Here is a 23,203-nt window from a genome sequence, read left to right on the forward strand (position 1 = left end):
TAGTGATCTTAACCGCTAGATTTTCCCCACACAGATGGACAGCTTAGAAGAGAAATAACAACGGTCCACGTTCAAGTGAAAAGGGTACTAATGTTGGTCAATAGAATCGTCCAGTTAGGATATGGTTGCGGATATTCCCCATCCAAAGTGGGAATCAACAGAAGAACGGTCCAGATTACTGAATCACAGCTCCACTTGTCATAATATATAAGTCACTCCATTGAAGGTCCATTGGATCAACGGACTAGATCACCCAACCATGGGCCACACTACAGATGCTCAACCCAGGAGATTTTTGGGACATTTTCCATCCACGGTGGGAGTCAAAGGATAGACGTTCCGGATTAGTTAACCATGGGCCCCACATGTCAGAAATTGGAAGATATCCATTGCATGCCATCTAAAAATGCAGGCCACCTATCGAATTAGTCCTCCTTTGATAGATAGCCCATCCTACTAGGGCCCAGCAGATCAACGGCCGTGATCAATGAAATGTGGGCCCCACGACACACACTCAAAGGATCCATTACACAAAAAAAAGCCCTACTCTCATTGCATTTTCATGTCTTAAAAAGACTTTTTGCTCTCTCTCTTTCTCCTCCTCCTTCTCTTCCCCCTTAAGAAACATCAATTCAAGTCCCTAGAAATCTCTCTCTTTTTCTCTTTTCTCTCTATCTATCAGTCTATTCTGCGAAGATGAGCGGCGGTGTTAGGGTTTCAATTCCCAACAACGTACGGAAGATGGTCCAGGACATCAAAGAGATTGCTGGAAATCACACAGACGAAGAGATTTATGCAATGCTCAAGGAATGTTCCATGGATCCCAACGAAACCGCTCAAAAGCTCCTCTTACAAGGTAACTACTCTCTCTTCATTCCCTTATTCTATCTATTATTCGTTATTTATTTATTTATTTATTATTTTTATAAACAGTTTGTCTTGAATTTTTTTGGGTATTTTTCTCGTTTTCTCCTTTTTTTCGGTATTTTTATTTGTTTTTCTGTTTGTAGATTTTTGGTGTCTGTTGGATCTTTGATTCTTGTTATTGGGTTTGATTGAGAGAGGGATTTTTTTAGGTGGGATATGATGATTTTGTTGTGCAATTTGAGCTGGGTTTTCTGCATCCGTTTGTAGTTCGATGGGTTTGGGCTTGTTTGAGTGGACCTAAATGGCAACCGGAAACCATGTCCGCAGAAATCATGAGTGGGGTTGTTTGTAGCTCTTGACTCGTGTTGGAATTGGGCCATTTCTTTTTCTGTGTCCAAATTTGAATAACCCGTGGCAGTCAAATGGTCCTTTTTTTTTTTTGTTTCTGAAATCCTGCTGGATCGGTTAAAACTGGATTTCAGGCAGATGTCCAAAGTCATTACGTCTTTCGAAGGGAAAAATGGGCTTTTGGGTGCATGAGTCTCAATGATTTTGCTGGTCTAGCAGCTTTGATATAAGTTCGTCAATCTACACAATCATGATTGATTGGTTAAACTACTTTGGTACAGATTTGCAGCTTAATTTTCGTAGATTTGCTCCAATCTTATTTAGTTACCGTTTCTTTGCTTCTACTAGACACACACACACACACACACACACACACACACACACTACATACATACATGTATGCACCTATATATGTTAAAGATAAGTTAGTTTGTATGCACATTCATATACATACATACATACATATGTATTTTACATACATATATAATCATCTTTACTAGTGTACACACACACACACACAAAAACATACATATGTATGTATGTGTGCATTCACAAAATCATGCATGCATCATGTGCACGTGGTTTTTTATGTGCTCATGTTGATGGATTTCCATATGTTTTTATTAAAGCATGTTCACTTCACATATATCAGAAGGAAAATGTTAGTTTAGCAACAAAAATCCAGTTGGGTTTCCCCGATCATTGTGTGTATGCACTCACCTATATATACATTATTTCTATATTTCTATAATCAGCCATGTAATAGACTATTATATAGCACTTGATTGCAATCAACCTATGTAATAGTGTATTATGTTGCCCTTGTGGGAGTGTGCTCTCCTTGCTGGTCCTTAGCATGGATGGAGGGTTATAGGATACCAAGATCAACAGTGCTTTATGGACAAAATTTCGGGAAATTAAGGAACAAAGATGTAGGACAGCTAACCACTTGCTCTAAAAGCTCTAACTGATAGAGCATTGCGAATTAATCCCTTTATCTCATAGCCTAGGCCCCACATCCATTGGTTAGGTCTTTGGCCGAACACTCATCGTGGGCCCCAAATCACATGGGTCCCACCTCACGCGAGCCACCCACCCCGAGTGTGCCCCCGCATTCCATAGGCCACCTCACTCGAGCCCGGTGTGAAAATGCCTCTGCATTAATCACCCCTGGTGATGAGTCTTGAACACGAGACCTCCCGCTCTGATACCAATTTGATGCAGGACAACTAACCATTTGCTCTAAAAGCTTGAACTGATAGAGCATGACGAATTAACCCCTTCATTTCATAGCCCAAGCCTCACATCCATGGGTTAGGTCTTCGGCCAAACCCTCCTCGTAGGCTCCAAATTATATGAGTTCCGCCCCCTCGTAGGCTCCAAATCACATGGGTTCCGCCTCACATGGGGTAATAAGCTGGAGAAAGTAGACTTTGATGGTCTAGTTGTGTGCAAACAAAGACCAAGAACTGTGCCAATTAGAAGTGAACTGGGACAAGTTGAAGGCATTAAAAGGCCAAGGGGAAGGCCCAAAAGGATGTGGATGGGGGTAGTAAGAAAAGACTTGAAGGCCTATGGTCTAGTTGAGGGTCTAGCTCTGGACCCAGTGGAATGGCGGAACATGATTCATGTAGCCGACCCCAATCAATTGGGATAAGGCTTAGATGATGTATATTAGTTACTACAATGGGTTTATTTACAACAATAAAATTTATAATCCCTGCATGTTTCTTGACCTTGACCGGGTTAATATTGCTTCAGTGGTTTTCAGGATGTTGTTGACTGCAGCTATTTATGCAGCATCAAAATCTTAGTTTTTACTTGATTAGGTTCTATTTGCTGGATTGCATTCATTGGGTTGAATGCCTTTTACTGCTTCTAGAATTCGGAGATCATGAATCAGCAGTTCGATCAGTTCTCAAGCGATTTGTAACCCTCAGTGCCGTCAGCATGGTATTTCGTAAAGGTAACGGTGGATGTAATGGCCCCACCACCGTTACTGTTTCGATATGGGCCATAATGGGGGGTGTAACGGCGGTTACGGCCTTTCATTTTTAGAAATAAATAGAAAACCCATATCGGCCCCGTAAGATACGGGCCGTAATGGGGTTGTTACGGCCATTTTAGGTTTTTTTTTTTTTAATGGCCTTGTAATGGCTATTAAGGTACACCTTGGCCACGAGAATTGTATATATGATTCTATTGTGTTTTGTATCGTGGATCTGATGGGAAACCAGTGGAATTTTGGCAATTATGGTAGTTAACACATGTTTTATAGGCATCAAAATGGTTGATAAAAGTGCTACTATGTACCAATATGCGGTCGGAGAAAATATCACTTTGCAATTGAGTACTTTTTCCTTGCAGTTTCTAGATTTTTGATACGATGATCCTTTGTAAGGACTCTGTGGTGTAGCTCCATGTGAGTTTAACAATCCTTAAAATGAATCAGATCCAGTCAACGGAATGATGGCTAATATTCAAATGACCCAACTTTGTGCAGTTCTAAAAGTTTTGTTACTCAGTAGTCTAATTTATAAGTCCGGCTTGGGGATAGTACAGAAGAGTTACATGACAAGTGTTCTCCTTGGTAGATATATTTCCATCTTGTTCATATGGTAGAGTTCACCTCTGCTGACTCTCTTGTGCTATGGAAGTTGTCTCTATGCTGTTATGGGTTGAAGCTCTGTTTTCTTCCTTTTAATCTTGTGTTTATGCTTGTGGCTATGCACCTTCTCTATTACTCGTAAAACTGTCACAACCTCCACATTTGATCAACTGCTAAATGATTTTGCAGATCCCTTTCATGAAGTTAAAAGGAAGCGTGATAGGAGAAAAGAGGTAGATGTTTTCATTTCAATTATTTTCATTACCATTTTAAGCATCACATGCTATTCCATTTGTTGCTTGCTCATACCTTATGTTGTTGGCAAGGGTGTCGAGGATGTCTTTATCACCGGTCTGTTCTTGTTTAGTTTCTCCTGTTCTCCATTTCAGACCATTTAGTGCTTGTTAGTTTCTTGGTTCTTGCTTAGTTGTATGGTCCCTCTGCTGTTCCTGCTTCAAATCCCCACTTTGGACTTCTGCTTCTGCTCCCGCTTCTGCTTCCTACCCATCTATGCTTGTTAGTCTTGTTTACATTTTGAAAGAGATGTTTCTCCGCTCCCATGCCCAAATTTGTTGCAGCTTCGCTTCATGCTTCATGCAACTCTAGTTTCCTGTAGACTTTCTTACTCCATATTTCCTTCTTTGATTCTTTGCATCGTATGTTTAAGATAGTCACACTTGTTATATGGTTTGATGTCAAAAGGGTGGTTATTCTGCCTTTTTTTCCTTCTTCTGTCGTTCAAATGTCTCATAATGTAGGCTTTAGCTCCTCAAATCTGGTGAAAATTCATTATGTTTACAGTTTACTAGGGGTGGCAGCGAGCCAGTTCTAGGTCAGCCCAAGCCTAGTCTGTTTACCCACCCTCACTGAAATTGAGGTCAGGGCGCAGCCCATTTAATTATCTGATCCATGATTCAGGCCAGGCCTGCCTGGGCCTGAATCCCGTCTTGGGCTAGACCTCAATTCAAAAGTTGTCAAAATTGGACTGGGCCTGTCCTGTTCATTTGGTGGACATAAAAATAGGCCTGTGTTTGACCTGCAGGCCTAAAATCAGATCAAGTTGGGACCATGGGGGTCAGGTCTGTACAGGACTTGTTTCTATGGAAACTGCACCAAAATGTACGAATTTAGTCTTCCTTTAAAATAAAAAATAAAAAAAATAAAATTTCTCGGTGATTTTTATTTTCTTAGTTCTCATTTATTGGATATGTTCATTTGAATCCTTTCCTTACTTATATAAGTGTATATAAGTAAGAAAATATTTATGTTGAACATTCATCCTTTCTTCAGGACTGCCCTTGACATCTGCCAAAAGCTTGAGTTCTTTGTGTCCAAAAGCTAGAGCTTTGTATAATGCAGAAAATATTGCTGTTGCCTAGACATATTTGATGATGGCCCTTTTAAACATTTGAGCTCATTGTTTTTAAGATGGAAATACCTTGTTTAATGTTTTATTGTGTCCGTCTGTCAACACACGGCATTGAGTCCTTCAGTTGATAATGCAAAAGCAGCGTAGTAGCTTGGCTATTTTTTGACCTTTTCAGCGACTGACATTATTAACAAATATCTTCTTCTTTGGCAGAATCCTAGCAACAGGGAGCCTGTTGAGACTACTAGGTGGAGACCTGGCGTGCAGGGTCGTGGGGGTAGGGGCGCTAGAGGGAGCTATTGTTCTCGTTACATCTCCTATGGTATACATATTCCTCATTTTAATATGAAAAAACTGCATCTTTGAAACACTTGGTTATGGTTGAAGCCTGCTTTAGCACTTAGATGGTCCCAAATTCATGTCATCACATTTGCTGGTCTTAAATTCCATGTATGCTAGTGATGCTATTTTTTGTTTTTGTGTTACGATTTTAAAAATGAATCGTGACCATATGCAATCTGGTGTGGAGAGAATTGTGAGCCTCATTGGAGATGTTCCTCACTTGTCTCTAGCATCTCCGCCCCAAACATGGAACACTTCTAGGGAAATCAGAACCATTAAAAATCACAGCATTGAACTATATTTGCGAAGGCATTGGCAGCCTGTAAATGGATGGTAAAAAGAAGTTGACCAAAAGACTGAGTGGTTCACATTCAGTGGGCCTGGCACACATGGAAGGTATTGTGGTCTGTTCCTCAGCTGGGAGGGTGGAGATTAAGTGGGTTACTGTTCTGATATGCCAGAGCTCTTTGGTATTTGTGTTACTGCTAATTACCATGTTTTCACCTGAATGCTTCCTATCCTGCACCTATTAGTGGCTGTGGAGCTGATTTTGGCAGAAGCCATGGCCCTAAAATAGGTTATTCATCTTCTTCCAGACTCATTCTCAGGGTCCCTCCGGTTTAAGGCAGTTCCAAGCATTTTCGCCCTTGGCTAGAAGTCCCCATTCAATGACTGAAATTGTAACCGATATAATAGTTGGATTCTTGGAGTATTGTGTTTTTTTTTTTTTTTTTTTTGGGCTATTATCTCGCCCACATGATGGCGCACTAGATGAGTGGTTGAATTATATGTTCCTGATTTATGGTGAAGATGTTGGAGACTAGCAAGCCTTGATCTCCAAGGAGACTCGTGAGCTTTCTAACCTTTTTCTAATGCAGGGGCATTTTCACACCGGGCTCGAGTGGGGTAGCCTGTGGGATGTGGGGACACACTCGGGGTGAGTGGCCTGTGTGAAGCGGAACCCATGTGAAATGGGGCCCACGAGGAGGTTCGGCCAAGGTCCTAACCCGCCCATGCGATGTGAGTCCTGAGCTATGAGATAAAGGGATTGATTCGCCACTCTCTATCAGTTCGAGCTTTTAGAGCAAGTGGCTAATTGTCCTGCATCATTTCCTCATGTAAATTTCATGCTACTCGGTTAGAGCTGAGGACCTTCCTTACCTTTTATGTGATTGATGATTACATCATGTTGCATTTGCACGATCAGGTTTGTTCATTTAGAACTTGCTCCGTGCTGATCAGCTACTGGAATGATCTCTTTTTGAGGATTTTTGGCATTGTTATATTTCCAAGTTTAAGTCATCTTGTCTTAATTTCATATGATTAGATGCTGGTAGTGGGAGGAATGCTAATACTAGAAAGGATAATGAAGTCAATCAAAGCACAGATAGATACCTTACATCCACTTCTTCACCAGTCTTGCAGGCCACAGAAAATAATGCAACCATTACAACATGAGGTAAACTTCATTTATAGATTTTTCTTCTGTATTGACTTTCCATTCCCCAGTATGTTGAATCCTCTTGTAAATTGATTAAAACTAGGTGATGCAAAGAAAATACAATTCAGCTACTTTTTAAGCATTTTACTTTTGATCAAGCTGATATTTGTGTTGTTCCTTTATCCATGTCTTTGTGACCTTATGAATAGTTTAGATGACAAAAAAATCAACGTGAGCCTAATGGACAGAAACAGCTTTCAACGGTGAACGTCTTTAGGACCACCATTTCCCGTGGTGTTGTCCACTTGAGCTTTGGATCTGCCTCATTTTTGGACTCCTGCACTAAAATGAGCTGGCTAAAGGGATGGATGGCATAGATAAGCCACACACATCATGGTGGGTTGCACGGTTTTTTCCTTTTTCGCCCGGGTTTGGAGTTCAAAAGGCGTGCCTGTCAATGTTGTATGAGGATGCTTCTGCAATTATGGATGCAAGTAATCATAGTCTATTTACAAGTATTTACACCAGTAAAAAAGAGGCGGTCCTATCAGGCCTGATAATTGTCAGGCAGAATCTGGGCATCCTATTGAACAATTTTGCAAATGAACCTACCAGATTTACAGGAGGAGCACCTTCCTGCTTGATGAGGAGCCATCATCAGCAAGAAAAGATCTTTTATCTATAAGAAGCTTATGATCATGGTGTGTCGTAAATGGTGGCAACCGTTACATGTAATGGGGTCGTAAAGATCATAACGGCCATTATGGATAAAATGACCCGTAACGGCCCATTACGCCCCCTGTAATGGCCTGTTATAGAACTGACACATACTTTTCGGATTTTTTCAATAGAAAAAAAAAAAAAAGTCCGTAACAGTCGTTATGGAGGCCGTAATGGCCGTTACAACCCATATCGTAAAGGTAATGATGGTGGCTGTTACGGCCACCGTTACTGTTACGGAATACCTTGCTTATGATACAAGTTATTTTTCATTAAAACATTGAATCAATTGTTTGTATGGTTCTCATACATGGGCTGGTTACGATCGAGTAACAGGTTCTCAACTCAATTTCTTGAGATCATTTTTAGAAGGTGGAGAAACTCAATGAACTGTTCTAATGATTTTCTGCTACATTTTTTTTTTTTGAAGAGCATGTTTTCTAATTGTCTTGCTTCTTCTCTTTTTATCCTTTATCACAGTAAGGAAAGGCACAAGATGTGATCTTTTACTCATATCAAAGATATTATCAACAGTTTTGCTGCCAATCACGAAGAGGAAGAAGCAATGGGAATCTCAAGTGAGATAAATAGTCTCTGCATTTAATTTCTCTGCTTGTCTCTTTTTCTTTTCTTCATGTTTATATACTTTTGCAGTTTTTTATTCTTTATTTTCAACTTTTTATTTTATTTTGTTTAATTCAGATCATCTGGATGTTATATTGGTTTTCTTAAATATCAGTTGTGGTAGAGTTCTGGCTGAATTGATTTGGCAAAGAACGAGATTCGGGGAATACGCGTCACTCAGCAAACTCGACACTGGTAATTCTTTTGTTGCCATTTTAATTTTTTTTTCTCTTTTCTTCTATTTGTTTAGAAAAAATAAATGTGGGAGCACAAAATATATTGATGAGGAATGATATGGTTATCTACAATGTTCATATGATGGCCCCCACCTTAGAGATTCCATTGATGTCATGGAATCTCTAAGGTAACTTGGAAACATCCAGAAAAGCAGATTTTTCTCGCCTTCGCATGAGTAATCTGTTGAACTATAATTTGCGGAATTGAAAGGACCATACTGCATCGGACATGAGGATCGATGAATCCAAACTAAAATTCGTACCTGATTGGGATGCCATCTCTGGATTTCGAGTTGCTAGGATCTTTCATGCCTTGCACTCTTTAGAGAAGCACCGAGATCGGAATAGAGGCTTCAACGTGTCTAGGCTTGGTACCCAGCTATGTTTTTATGTTTACTGAAATTCCTCTCTTTTAGGCTCCACACGAATTTAGGATTAGCGCACCAACTGTAAACAATTTTAGATCAATCACAACTTTAGTGAGGTACACCAGTATGCCCGATCACATCATCCAACCCTTAGGGAGATCTAGACCGTTAATCAATAAGACTCACCTTATAGAATTTTTACATAATGATCATCTCTTGTCAGCAAGATTCTTTTCATGTTGACCATATAGTGATGGAGATTCTAGATGAGGTCTTCAGCAGAGTTTGTTTTCACTCTTGGCAAGTGTTTGATTGTTTATTTTTTGTTTTTTTTTCTGTTTCCAGGTGCAGCACGCAGTGGTTTCTGAGCATCCTCAACTCTACAAAGGAATGAAATTATCCACATCATCCATGGTCACCTGAGAAAGAATCAATCTCCTGACTAGAGAGGAAGTGATCTACATATAGTAAAATAAAAGGCTATGCACTGAAAACATCTATTGTGCCGGTTCATGTTAGGATGTTTTGAATGGGTGATACCCAAGAAATATCGATATTAGATTGCACCCTTTGATCATTGAGTTATTTTCTTATAAATAATGATTACTCTTCAGCTGTCTTCTCTTCTCAAGCCATTTATCAAATGATTAGGATCCTCCAATCTTGAAAATTTCTGAGGCACCAAACAGCTCTCTATCTCACCAGTTCAACTCTTTGGATCTTCTTAGTGGCCCCACATGTACGGAATCATGTGCCTAACGAGCATTATTAGTGGGAAGCCATTTGGATAGGCAATCGATTTAAAAGATCATAGATCAGATGATCCTAGCCATCTAAAACGTGAGACTGCAAATCAACAACGAGAATGAAAACAGAAGCTCTAGACAGTAAAACAGAAGCTCTAGACAGTAAACATTTATGGCTATGGTCTTGTGATAAGTATGATTATCCAAACGTCATCCACCTATAACATGGGCCACGCCTCTCCCACGAACAACATTAAAGTACACTATTCATAATCAAAGAAAAGGAGTTATTGATCCAAGAGAAAATATTCTAGTACTTTTAAAAAAAAAAAGGATTAAAAAAAAAAAAAAGGTTCCCTAAACTCAACAGCTACAGTATCAAAGTAAAATTAGCTTTGGTTTGTGAAAGTGCATCCAAACACACTAAAAAAACTAGGATTTGCCTCAAAACACAGTTTAGGCATCAAAGACCCCTTTTGAGGGTGTGTCCAAATCAGCCCAAAGTGCATATTTGGAAACACTTCCTCAAAGGGGAGTTTCTAAAAAGGAGGGTTTTAGGCCTTCTCAATAGAGAAAAACCAATATGATTAGTTTTTGCTGACGGCAGTGTTTTAGTGCCTATATTGTTATGCTGAAGATGAGATGGAGGTTTGCAAAGTTCATCCAAATGCTTGATGATCGTTTGCATCAAACCTCAAATGCCTGTATGGAAGTTGCGTCCAAATGAAGCCCTAAGTGTATTGGAACCAAGGATCATAGCCTATCGTCACTTCCAAAACTGTTACATATCGCCGGTATCAGCCGATATAGAAATCCGATCTTATAGAAACTATTTAGAACTCGCATACCAGCATGTCATGCCAGTAATACAAATTTAACTGTCCAATTTAGTGGTGCCAGTTTAAATGTGTCATGCACAACAAGTCGTGTATCTTGTTATCTGATTATTGGATTTGTGGGCATTTGTCTTGTTATCTGATTATTGGATTTGTGGGCATTTGTTGGACGCTTAAAGTGAAAAAAAATCCTACAATCCTATTTCAACAAACGAGTGACCGTGAATCAAAGGCTAGGATTGTTTAACCAATCTGATTTTGCAACTGAATTTGGGACAGCAGGTTCAACAATTTGGTCAGTTTGATTTGAGTCCTTCGGGCCAAATGTATATTATGTATATGTGATATTTCCGGCTTCGAGCCTAACTCAGAAACAATGATGTGTTTTAAATGGCCTCAAATGTTGTTTTCGTGTGTGGAATAATGATTGTGTAGTATCCAAGCCATGCATCCCATGTGGCCCCAGAGAAGTTTTTAATGGTGAGGGATCAATCACCATTGTTTCCTGTGTAGTCCGCCCTAGATAATGGCTCTGCCTAATGTTTTAGTCTCATGCCCCAAAATGAGTTGAAAATGTATGGATAGTGTAGATAAAACACATATTATGGTGGGCCCATGGAGCCCCATCAGAGGGATGCAGAATGGGTCTTGCCCCACCTATCTTGAGCTCCGCACAGGGAGCACTCTTTTGTGATATATGGGTTATATCAATACCTACTGTCCATTTTTTAATATCATTTTAGCATATAATCCTGAAAATGAGGTAGATCAAAAGCTTAAGTGGACCACACCAAAAAGCAGCTGTTATTATGACATCCACAGTTGAAATTTTCTTAGGGCCCACTGTGATGTTTATTTGCCACCTCAAATATTCATGAGGTCATATATACATGGATGAAGGTAAAATACAAATATCAGCATGATCCAATGCTTCCTTAGCCCTTGAAGAAGTTTTCAACAGTGAGTGTTTAATCCCCACTACGTGGGCCACTTGAGCCATCCTCTTCTGTGGTCTTATACCATAAAATGATATTTAAAAAAATAATAATAAATAAATAAATAGCATGGATGCGGAGTAGCTGCCGACTAGTTCAGCAGGAATCAGTCACCAAGCACTGTAGGGTTCCACCATGATGCATATGTTGTATCCACACCATTCATCCATTTGGAGAGATGAATTTAGGGCATGAGCCAATTAATGAAGCAGATCCAAAGCTCAAGTGAACCCCACCATTGAAAACAGTGGGAACAGCGATACCCACCGCTGATACCTTTTTAGGGCCCACCATGATGTTTAATCGAGGTCCAATCTATCTATTAGTCAAAACAGTTATAGACTAAGGTAAAACAAAAATATCACAATCAATACCGTCATGAATGCATTTATAAAGGTCGCCCCGTCTCTCACCTAATCCGCACAATCAATACAGTCATGAATGCATTTATAAAGGTGGCCCCGTCTCTCACCAAATCCACGACCGCCCCACATTGTCGTTTTTACCCGGAAACTGGGGACATATCATGGTAATTGTTCCATGCCATTAGATTTGGCACAATCCCGTTGCTGCGAACAGGAAATTCATGTCCGTGCATGCGTACGGTACGCGGATTACTATCTACCCCGCTGGTCTCTAGCCACGAACGCATATTTCTATGGGTAGACCCACCGCGATCTATCTGCTTATCTATGCCGTTCATCTCTTTTTAATGATCATTTTAAGATTTGAGCACAAAACTGAGTTAGATCCAACGCTCGAGTGGACTACATCAGATGAGTCTTGCATTTAATACAAATTGCATTTAATGATTTGCCCGTTTAATGCAAACCAGCTTATTATTTGGTGTGGTGCACTTGGGTTTTTGATTTGCCTCATTTTTATGCACATAACTTAAAATTATCTGAGAGAAGTGATGGACGGCGTGGATATACAGATAAATCGTAATACAGCCACCCACAGAACTGCTCATTCGTGGCTAGAGACGGGCGGAGTAGGACGAAATAGGCGTACCGTGTGATCCGACAGCTTAGATGAAACATCGCTGACAGTTCACTACGTTTATTTGCCACCATTGCTTCTAAGAAAGTGATCCGACGACCCTTGGAATCATCAAATGCGTATTTATTTTTAAAAATCTAACCGGAAATAGATGGACGGCCGTGGTTAATATATCACCTGCTGGACGTGGACGGTAGCATCTTCTCTTCTTAGAACGAGAAAGAAAAGCTGCCAAGCGAGTAAAAGAAAAAGAAAGAGAATAGTGGAGTTTTGAAAAAACAGATTGCATTTGGTTGTGAGAAGAAGAGAGAGGCTAAGATGATTGCTGAGGCTGTTGTTTCCTCTGTCATAGAAAAACTTGGAGATATCCTTATCCATGAAGGAGTCTTTCTCCGGGAAGTATGTGATGAGGTCGAGTGGGTTCAAAAAGAACTGACGTGGATGCAGGCTTTTTTAAAAGATGCAGAGACGAAACAAAATGATGCAAGGGTGAAGAAATGGGTAGAAGATGTTAGAGACATTGCTTACAAAGCAGAGGACGTCATCGACGAATTCACCTTTAAAATAGAACAAAAGAGAAGAGGTTTACTTGGTCCTATCAAGAAGACGTTTGCTCGGCATCAGCTACGCAGGGAGATCGAAAAGATAAAGAACGAACTCGATGAAATCTCTAAGAAAAGATCGAATTATGGCATTAAAGATATCTGTCAAGGTGGAGAAGGAAGTAGTTCCATTAGTGAAAGTTTGCGAGAGCAGAGACGAACCTCTCATCTATATGAACAAACGGAATTCGTCGGTTTTCAAGAAGATGTAAGGACCTTGGTGGCAAGGTTGACCGAGGGCGAGCAACGCCGATGCGTGATTTCTATAGTCGGAATGGGTGGTCTTGGCAAGACTACTCTTGCAAGGAAAGTTTATAATCATGACGCTGTTAAGAAGCATTTCAATTGTTGCGCATGGATATATGTATCTCAAGAATATAATGTGAAGGATCTTTTGCTGGGTATTATGAGTTGCTTTATGATTCCCACTGTAGATTATCACCTGAACGTCGATCAGTTGAGGGTGAAGCTTTTTGAGCATTTGAAGGTGAGGAGATATTTTGTAGTGGTAGATGATATCTGGAAGACGGAAGCATGGGATGCTTTAGCAGTTACTTTTCCAGACATGCAAAACGGAAGTCGAATCCTGTTTACTACTCGCAACAAAGACATAGCTACAGATGCAGATGCACGATGCCGTCCTCATGAGCTGCAACTTTTAAGAGAAGATGAGAGCTGGGAATTATTTCGTAGGAAAGTGTTCTTTGAAGAAGATTCCCATTGCCCCCAATATTTAGAGGGTTTGGGAAGACAGATCGTGGCAAAGTGCCATGGTTTGCCTCTTGCGGTTGCTGTTATTTCGGGTTTATTATCAAGGAAAGCAGGGCTTTTAAGTGAATGGGAGAAAGTACTCAAAAGCATTAGCTGGCAATTTGTTGAAGGCGATGCAAATATCTCACCAATATTAGCTCTAAGCTATGAAGATCTACCCTATCGCCTGAAGTCATGCTTTCTCTATCTTGGGGCTTTTCCTGAAGACTACGAAATCTCCGTCGAGAAGTTGATTCGGCTGTGGGTTGCAGAAGGATTTGTACATTCAAGAGGGGCTGAAACATTGGAGGAAGTCGCAGAAGATTGCGTGCAAGAGCTAATCCAAAGAAGCCTAATTCAAGTGGCGAAAAAAAATTTCATCGGCACAATTAAAAGCTGTCGCATCCATGATCTACTACGAGATCTCTCGATCTCAAAAGCCAAGGAAGAAAATTTTCTGCATGGGGACACAGACCCTCTCTCTCCATGTAAAGCACGTCGACTTTCTGTGCATCATAGTATTGGTGAGTACACTTCCTTAAAGCTATCCACTCCATGCATTCGTTCTATCTTGTGCTTCACCTTACACGAAGAAATACTTGAAAAGAATCAGCAAAAGTTTCTTTTCGAGAGCTTTCATTTACTCAGGGTTTTACATCTACACCGAATAGGGGTAAAAGAGCTTCCATATGAAATAGGTACACTTGTGAACTTGAGATACCTTGGCATTACAGGATACAATGCCCATCTTACGTCACTCCCATCATCGATTGCCAATCTTTGCAATTTACAAACACTAGAGATCACATCTACTGGGATCGGCATACCTATTTGGAAGATCGGCATACCTATTTGGAAGATGCAACAATTAAGGCATGTAAGCATAGAGCATGGATTTAGCTGTGAAGGATATAATGCAGGTGGGCTGACTGGGAACAAACACAATTTTCCAAGAAACCTACAAACTCTAAGAACTATTTGTGCAGACAACTGGATAAAAGATTACTTGGGAGAGCTGGTTAATCTTAGGAAACTGGTAATAGCGAAAGTAGATTTAAGTAGGCATGGAAAGGGATTGTTTGACTCTGTTCCTAAATTGGACCACCTCAGGTCTTTGAGTTTATATGGTGATAATATTCTAAATATTGCAAACCTATTTCCTGCAATTTCAAATCGGCCGCGTCTGGATAAGCTGTGTTTATGTGGAAGGTTAAAGAGGCTACCGGAAACTAAAGAATTCTCACCAAATCTCACTAGGCTCACCTTGTATACCTCTGAGTTAGTGCAAGACCCGATGATAACACTAGAGAAACTAACAAACCTTCGGATTCTCGAAATGAAATCTCGTGCATACAAGGGAAAGGAAATGGTATGCTCTGCGCAAGGGTTTCCTCGACTTCAGTCCTTGAAGGTTGGTAACTTTAATAATTTAGAGCGGTGGATAGTTGAGGAAGGAGCGATGCCGAGTCTTTTACATTTACATATTTTACAATGCCTACAAATGAAGATGCTTCCGGAAGGACTGGAGCATGTGACTGCACTCAGGAATTTGGAGCTAAGGTCTATGCCTCAGAGTTTAGTCAATGGGCTTGGTGTAGGGGGAGTGGATTGGCATAAGATTCAACACATACCCTCCATCGACATTTATTAAGCATCCTTAATGAAAAATCCCCACACAGAGAAGGACAGAGGTCCCAGCTAATGCAAGCTCGAGCAACATATGTTGAAGCTATTGTTTCCTGAGGAACACCTTCCACTGAAATATGCTGAAGCTGTTTCTGAAGATAAATATTGAGATGGAGAAATGTTATTTGTTGTGGAGACTGGCAATCAAAGACAGGCTTTCATTCTTTGTTGAAGACAGATTCAGGATATCTCCAAAGTAAAGCAGGTGACATTTACTTCTTTCATTTAATTCTCTACTTTTCATTCATATACTTTCAACTATAATCTTAGTCATTTAAAACTCGAATTCGGATCCTCTGCTTGCCACAAGCAGCGCCACTGCTGCATTAAATGAAGTGTGTGATGATGTAGTCCAATTAAATTGCATAATCCGAATCCTCTGCTTGTCAAAAACAAGAAATTATTGTTCGTTGCAATCTGATTAGGCCACATCATCACACGCTGCATTTAATGCAATAGTGTTGACAATGACAATGTCAATGATGATGTGCACCAATCAAGATGCAGTAAAACATGAATTTTTTGTTTGTGGCAAGCAGAGGGTCCAAATTTCAAATTGCAACAAGCAAAAATTTTCTGTTTGTTGCAAGCAGAGGATCTGGATTCAAGTTTCTTTATTGTTATGCTTTTATTATTATCTTTTTTGTTTTTGGGCTTCTACAAATTAGGTCTCTTTTTCATATTTTTGGTTCATGGACTATAATATCAGCATTTTAGGACACCCGAACAGTAGCTCCACTTGTAAAACTAAAAAACCCATTGTATAATACCTCTTACATGTCACGCATGCTGACTGTTTGATGAGATGGCTCAACGAAAAATGTTTGGTGTGGATCGTATTTGAGTACCATTTTTTTTTCTCTACCAATGAGTTGGGCGCGGTTTCAATGGATCCAAGGTCGGTGGATCCCTGTGGGCCCTACTGTGATGTATGTTCCTTAAATCCACACCATCTGTCCATTTGACAGCTCATTTTAGGGCATGATACCAAAAATGATGCAGATCCAAATCTTAAGTGGACCACACCACAGAAATAGTTGTGATTGAAACCCCACCATTAAAAACTTCATGGGGCCACCAGAATGTTTATTTGCCATCCAACCTTGTGGATACAGAATACATACATCAAGATGGGCCCTACGGTAAGGGCCACAGAGTCTTCGGTGAGGCCGAGGTCTCACCTAATCCACTCCCACTGTAATGTCAGCATTTTGGGTCACCAAAACAACGGGCCTACGTGTACAACTGAGAACTGAAGTAGTAATCTGTAATCCTTCAGACAGAGAATTGCATAATAACTGTTGCATGTCATGCATGCCAACCATTGCATAATACTTGTTGTATGTCATGCATGCCAACCATTGCATAATACTTGTTGTATGTCATGCATGCCAACTGTTTGATAAATTACCTGGAAAAAGAACATTTTGTATGGATCTCACTTGTGGGCCCATTATTTCTCTACGGATGAATCGGCCCACATGGTTGTGTGGTTGGAAGACCATACCATGATGCCTCATTGAATAAAAGTAGCAGTGGTCTGACCACTGAAACTTTTTCTTTTATCATTTTGTGTTTTTACATAATATATATTTAATAAACTTCAACCATTTTTTGCTTTTAGCCCTGTTTGGTTCAGATCATCAAGATATGATGCTTTTAGCCCTGTTTGGTTCAGATCATCAAGATATGCAATCATGTGTGCTTGGCTCATGCATAGTTGTTTGAGTTAAGAAATGGACCACAACCACTACTAAAGCCTTATATCCAATGCTTACACAGATGCGTTGAGATTGGAAAGTCTCAAGCTTGTGCAACCCAACTCCCCAACAACCCAACACACGCCTGGATGGAAGAGATGTGCAAGATCCAAGCTGTCCATCAGGTGGGTCCCTACTTGTTGATGCCACAGCTCAAAAATCAGGCGAGTCCACTCCTTGGAGGGTCACCAAAAGCAAGGGACCCACTCCCTACGAATTCTGTGCAGCAAGACCCATTTAGGAGTTTCTGTTCTAAGCACATCATGTCTTCACAAGCTCGGAAGATGCTTCTATCAAACAGGTGATACTATGTCTCTGTTGTATCTCAAATAAATTTAATTCAGTTCTTTAGCCTCCCATTTGATAGGAATTGAAAGAACTATACACTTTCTTGTGGAGAATTTTACTCTAAGAAAAGCTCTTAGATTTTATTCTTTTCAATTTTATCCTATTATAAGAAGTGAGTGGACAACAAGGACATGAATCCTACATAAATGGGCCAAGATTTTTGTAATATTTGATAAAGTAGTTTTAATAAGCCCATTGAAATATATACTTTGGTAAAAAATGATGAAACCTCGAGCCTTGGGTAGGCTACAAGCAAGAGAGCCACCAATGTTTTTTAGTGTTGAATTACATGGCCAATGTTTGGACTGTTAGGATCCTTCTATTAATGCAATTTTAGTGATGCAGTTGATAATTTGATTGTTTTGAGGTGTCATTAGACTGCCACGTGCACAATGGATTAGTAGCCTAGTCTGTTTACCCAACCTCACTGAAATTGAGGCCACGGCCCGCCCATTTAATCATCTGATCCATGATTCAGGCCAGACCTACCTGGGCCTGGCTATCAACAATTGGGCCTGAATACCATCTTGGGCTAGACCTTAATTCAAAAAGTTGTCAAACTTGGACTGGGCCTGTCCCGTTCATTTGGTGCACTTAAATATAGGCCTATGTTTTACCTGCAAGCTTAAAAGAGAGCAAGTTTGGACTGCGGGACCAGGTCTGTACAGGACCTGTCTCCATGGGAACTACGCCAAAATGTATGAATTTAGCCTTCTGTTTTTTTCTTTTTCCTTTTTTTTTTTTTTTCTCTAGGTGATTTTTATTGGATATGTTCATTAGAATCCTTTTCTTATTTATGTAAGTGTATACAAGCTCACTTCCTTAGGTTGTCCAATTTAAAGTTGGAAACATGGCCGTTACATTCTATTTCTGTTGAACAGTCATCCTTTCTTCAGGACTGCGCTTGACGCCTGCGAAAAGCTAGAGTTCTGTGTGTCCAAAAGCTAGAGTTCTGTGTAATGCACAACATATTTCTGTTGCATGCATTGTCATCTCTTAGACATATTTTATGATGGCCCTTTTTTACCTATGAGTTTGTTGTTTGTAAGATTGAAATACCTTGTTTAATGTTTTATTGTCTCAGTCTATCGACATTCGGCATTGAGTCCTTAAGTCGATAAATGCATAAGCATCGTAGTAGCTTGGCTTCTTTTTTTTTCTTCTTTTTCTTTTTTGCCTTTTCAGTCTCTGAAATTATTAACAAGTATCTTCTCATTCTTCTTCTTCTTTTCTTGCAGAATCTTCGCAATAGGGAGCCTGCTGAGACTACTAGGTGGAGATCACCTGCAACGCAGGGTTGTGGCGTTTGAGGGAGCTATTCTTATCATGACATCTCCTATGGTATACATGTTCCCCATCTTAATATGAAAAAAAACTGCATTTATTTGAAACACTTGGTTACTGTTGAAGCCTGCTTTAGCACTTGGATGGTCTCAAATTCATGGCATTGCATTTGCTTCTCTCAAATTCCATGTATGATAGTGATGTTAATTTTTTGTTTTTGTGTTACCATTTTACATTTGAACCATGACCATATGCAATCTGAGGTGTGGGGAGGCTCATGAGGTTCCTTGGAGATCTTGCTCACTTGTCTCTAGCATCTCTGCTGCACACATGGAACACATGGAGGGAAATCAGAACAGTTAATATGATGGCCTGCCACATGAAGGGCCTACGGCTAAAAATCACAGCATTGAACTATATTTGCCATGGCATTGGCAGCCTGTAAATGGATGTAAAAAGAAGTTGAGCAAAAGACTGAGTGGTTCACATTCAGTGGGCCTGGCACATATGGAAGGTAGTGTTGTCTGTTCCTCAGCTGGGAGGGTGGAGATTAAGTGGGTTGCTGTTCTGATATGCCAGAGCTATTTGGTATTTGTGGTACTGCTAATTACCATGTGTTCACCTGAATGCTTCCTATCCTGCACCTATTAGTGGCTGTGGAGCTGATTGTGGCAGAAGCCATGGCCCTAAGAGAGGGGATTCATCGTTTTCCAGATTCATTCGCAGGGTCCCTCCGGTTTAAGGCAGTTCCAAGCATTTCCGCCCTTGGCTAGAAGTCCCCATTCAACGACTGAAATCGTAACCGATATAATAGGGATTCTTGTAGTGTTGTGTTTTTTTTGGGCTATTGTCTCGCCTACATGATGGCGCAGTAGATGAGTGGTTGAATTACATGTTCCTTATTTATGGTGGAGATGTTAGAGACTAGCAAGCCTTGTCTCCAAGGAGACTTGTGAGCTTTCTAACCTTTTCCTAATGCAGGGAAATTTTCACACCGGGCTCAAGTGGGGTAGCCTGTGGGATGCGAGGACACACTTGGGGTAGGTGGCCCGTGTGAAGCGGAACCCATGTGAAGTGGGGCCCATGAGGAGGTTTGGCCAAGGTCCTAACCCATGCGATGTGGGGCCTGAGCTATTGGATAAAGGGATTGATTCGCCACTCTCTATCAGTTCGAGCTTTTAGAGCAAGTGGCTAATTGTCCTCCATCATTTCCTCATGTAGATTTCATGCTTCTCGGTTAGAGCTGAAGACATTCCTTACCTTTTATGTGATTGATGATTGCATCATGTTGCATTTGCACCATCAGGTTTGTTCATTTAGAACTTGCTCCATGCTGATCAGTTACTAGAATGATATCTTTTGGAGGATTTTTAGCATTGTTATATTTCCAAGTTTAAGTCATCTTGTCTTAATTTCATATGATTAGATGCTGGTAGTGGGAGGAATGCTAATACTGGAAAGGATAATGAGGTCAATCAAAGCACAGGCAGAGACCTTACATCCACTTCTTCATCGTCTTGCAGGACACAGAAAATAATGCAACCATTACAACATGAGGTAAACTTCATTTATAGATTTTTCTGCTGTATTGACTTTCCATTCCCCGGTATATTGAATCCTCTTGTAAATTGATTAAAACTAGGTGATGCAAAGAAAATGCAATTCAGCTACTTTTTAAGCATTTTAATTTGGATCAAGCTGATATTTGTGTTGTTCCTTTATCCATGTCTTTGTGACCTTATGAATAGTTTAGATGACAAAAAAATCAATGTGAGCCTAATGGACAGAAACAGTTTTCAACGGTGAACGTCTTTAGGACCACCATTTCCCGTGGTGCTGTCCACTTGAGCTTTGGATCTGCCTCATTTTTAGACTCCTGCACTAAAATGAGCTGGCTAAAGGTTTGGATGGCATAGATAAGCCACATACATCACAATGGGCCCCACAGTTTTTTCCTTTCTGCCCAAGTTTGGAGTTCAAAAGGCGTGCCATCAATGTTGTATGAGGATGCTTCTGCAATTATGGATGTAAGTAATCATAATCTATTTACAAGTATTTACACCAGTAAATGAAAAATCAAACACCACCTAAAGAAAGCATGGAATCCCCATCAAATAGGAAGATGCTTTAACAATGGCTTCCAGGACTACTTTGGAATGTAATATTGTAAATCTGCTGCCTAGTGATGAAGCACATGAATTTCTTGAAAACTCTGGAGAGTCGAATGCTGTGTTAGCTCTGTCTGTTCACAGGGAATTGTTCAGAAACCAATGCTAATTGTCGATCCTTCATATACTCCTGATCCTGAATTAAAAAGAAAAAAAAAAAAGGCGGTCCTATCAGGCCTGATAATTCTCAGGCAGAATCTGGGCATCCTATTGAACAATTTTGCTAATGAACCTACCAGATTTACAGGAGCACCTTCCTGCTTGATGAGGAGCCATCATCTGCAAGAAAAGATCTTTTATCTATAAGAAGCTTATGATCATGGTGTGTCGTAAATGGTGGCAACCGTTACATGTTATGGATCGTAAATATCGTAACGGCCATTATGGATAAAATAACATGTAAAGGCCGTTACAGCCCCCGTAACAGCCCATTATGCCCCTGTAATGGCCTGTTATGGAGCCGACACAGATTTTTCAGATTTTTTTCAATAGGAAAAAAAAAAAAGTGTCCAAGACCGTAATGGCCATTATAAAATTTTATAAAAAAAAAAAAAAAAGTGTCTGGGGACCATAATGGCCATTATAACCCATATCATAAAGGTAATGATGGTGGCTGTTACGGCCACTTTTACTGTTACGGAATACCTTGCTTATGATGCAAGTTATTTTTCATTAAAACATTGAATCAATTGTTTGTATGGTTCTCATACGTGGGCTGGTTACGATCGAGTAACAGGTTCTCAACCCAATTTCTTGGGATCATTTTTAGAAGGTGGAGAAACTCAATGAACTGTCCTAATGATTTTCTACTACATTTTTTTAATTCCATTGAAGAGCGTGTTTTCTAATTGTCTTGCTTCTTCTCTTTTAATCCTTTATCACAGTAAGGAAAAGCACAAGATGTGATCTTTTACTCATATCAAAGATATTATCAACAGTTTTGCTGCCAATCACGAAGAGGAAGAAGTAATGGGAATCTGAAGTAAGATAAATAATCTCTGCATTTAATTTCTCTGCTTTTCCCTTTTTCTTCTCTTCATGTTTATATATTTTTGCAGTTTTTTATTCTTTATTTTCAACTTTTTATTTTATTTTGTTTAATTCAGATCATCTGGATGTTATATCGGTTTTCTTAAATATCAGTCGTGGTAGAGTTCCAGCTGAATTGATTTGGCAAAGAACGAGATTTGGGGAATAGACGTCACTCAGCAAACTCGACACTGGTAATTCTTTTGTTGCCATTTTAAATATATAAAAAAAAAAAAAAAAAATCTCTTTTCTTCTATTTGTTTAGAAAAAATAAATGTGGGAGCACAAAATATATTGACGAAGAATGATATGGTTATCTACAGTGTTCATATAATGGCCCCCACCTTAGAGATTCCATTGATGTGATGGAATCTCTAAGGCAACTTGGAAACATCCAGAAAAGCAGGTTTTTCTCACCCTGGCATGAGTAATCTGTTGAACTATAATTTGCGGAATTGAAAGGGCCGTAGTGCATCGGACATAAGGATCGATAAATCCAAACTAAATTCCGTACCTGATTGGGATGCCATCTCTGGATTTCGAGTTGCTAGGATCTTTCACGCCTTGCACTCTTCAAAGAAGCACCAAGATGGGAATAGAGGCTTCAACGTGTTTAAGCTTGGTACCCAGCCATGTGTTTATATTTACTGAAATTCCTCTCTTTTAGGCTCCACACGAATTTAGGATTAGCGCACCAACCGTACACAATTTTAGATCAATCACAACTTTAGTGAGGTACACCAGTATGCCTGATCACATCATCCAACCCTTAGGGAGATCTAGACCGTTAGTCAATAAGACTCACCTCATAGAATTTTTACATAATGATCATCTCTTGTCAGCAAGATTCTTTTCATGTTGACCATATAGTGATGGAGATTCAAGATGAGGTCTTCAGTAGAGTTTGTTTTCACTCTTGCCAAGTGTTTGATTTTTTATTTTTTTATTTTTTTCCGTTTCCAGGTGCAGCACACGGTGGTTTCTGAGCATCCCCAACTCTACAAAGGAAATTATCCACATCATCCATGGTCACCTGAGAAAGAATCAATCTCTTGACCAGAGAGGAAGTGATCT

General features: G+C 39.9%; 1 protein-coding gene across 7 annotated transcripts; it reads left to right on the plus strand.

Annotated features, from left to right (window-relative positions):
- The first annotated feature begins 566 nt into the window (after positions 1–566).
- On the plus strand, positions 567–23,203 carry LOC131236390 (GBF-interacting protein 1-like). Of its 7 annotated transcripts, none has more exons than XM_058233507.1 (8): positions 567–856; positions 4,013–4,056; positions 5,406–5,514; positions 20,359–20,489; positions 20,720–20,959; positions 21,985–22,082; positions 22,207–22,323; positions 23,093–23,203. In XM_058233507.1, exons 1-5 carry the CDS (start codon positions 697–699, stop codon positions 20,846–20,848), a joined length of 573 nt encoding a protein of 190 aa, XP_058089490.1. In that variant the 5' UTR covers positions 567–696; the 3' UTR covers positions 20,849–20,959; positions 21,985–22,082; positions 22,207–22,323; positions 23,093–23,203. The 7 variants fall into 7 exon arrangements, with proteins under 7 accessions (XP_058089490.1, XP_058089493.1, XP_058089491.1 ...); XM_058233509.1 differs by having other exon boundaries at positions 568–856; positions 20,726–20,959; XM_058233510.1 differs by lacking the exon at positions 20,720–20,959 and having other exon boundaries at positions 22,039–22,082; positions 22,244–22,323.

Source organism: Magnolia sinica, unplaced genomic scaffold (genome assembly GCF_029962835.1).
Source record: "Magnolia sinica isolate HGM2019 unplaced genomic scaffold, MsV1 ctg61, whole genome shotgun sequence".
Taxonomy (NCBI): domain Eukaryota; kingdom Viridiplantae; phylum Streptophyta; class Magnoliopsida; order Magnoliales; family Magnoliaceae; genus Magnolia; species Magnolia sinica.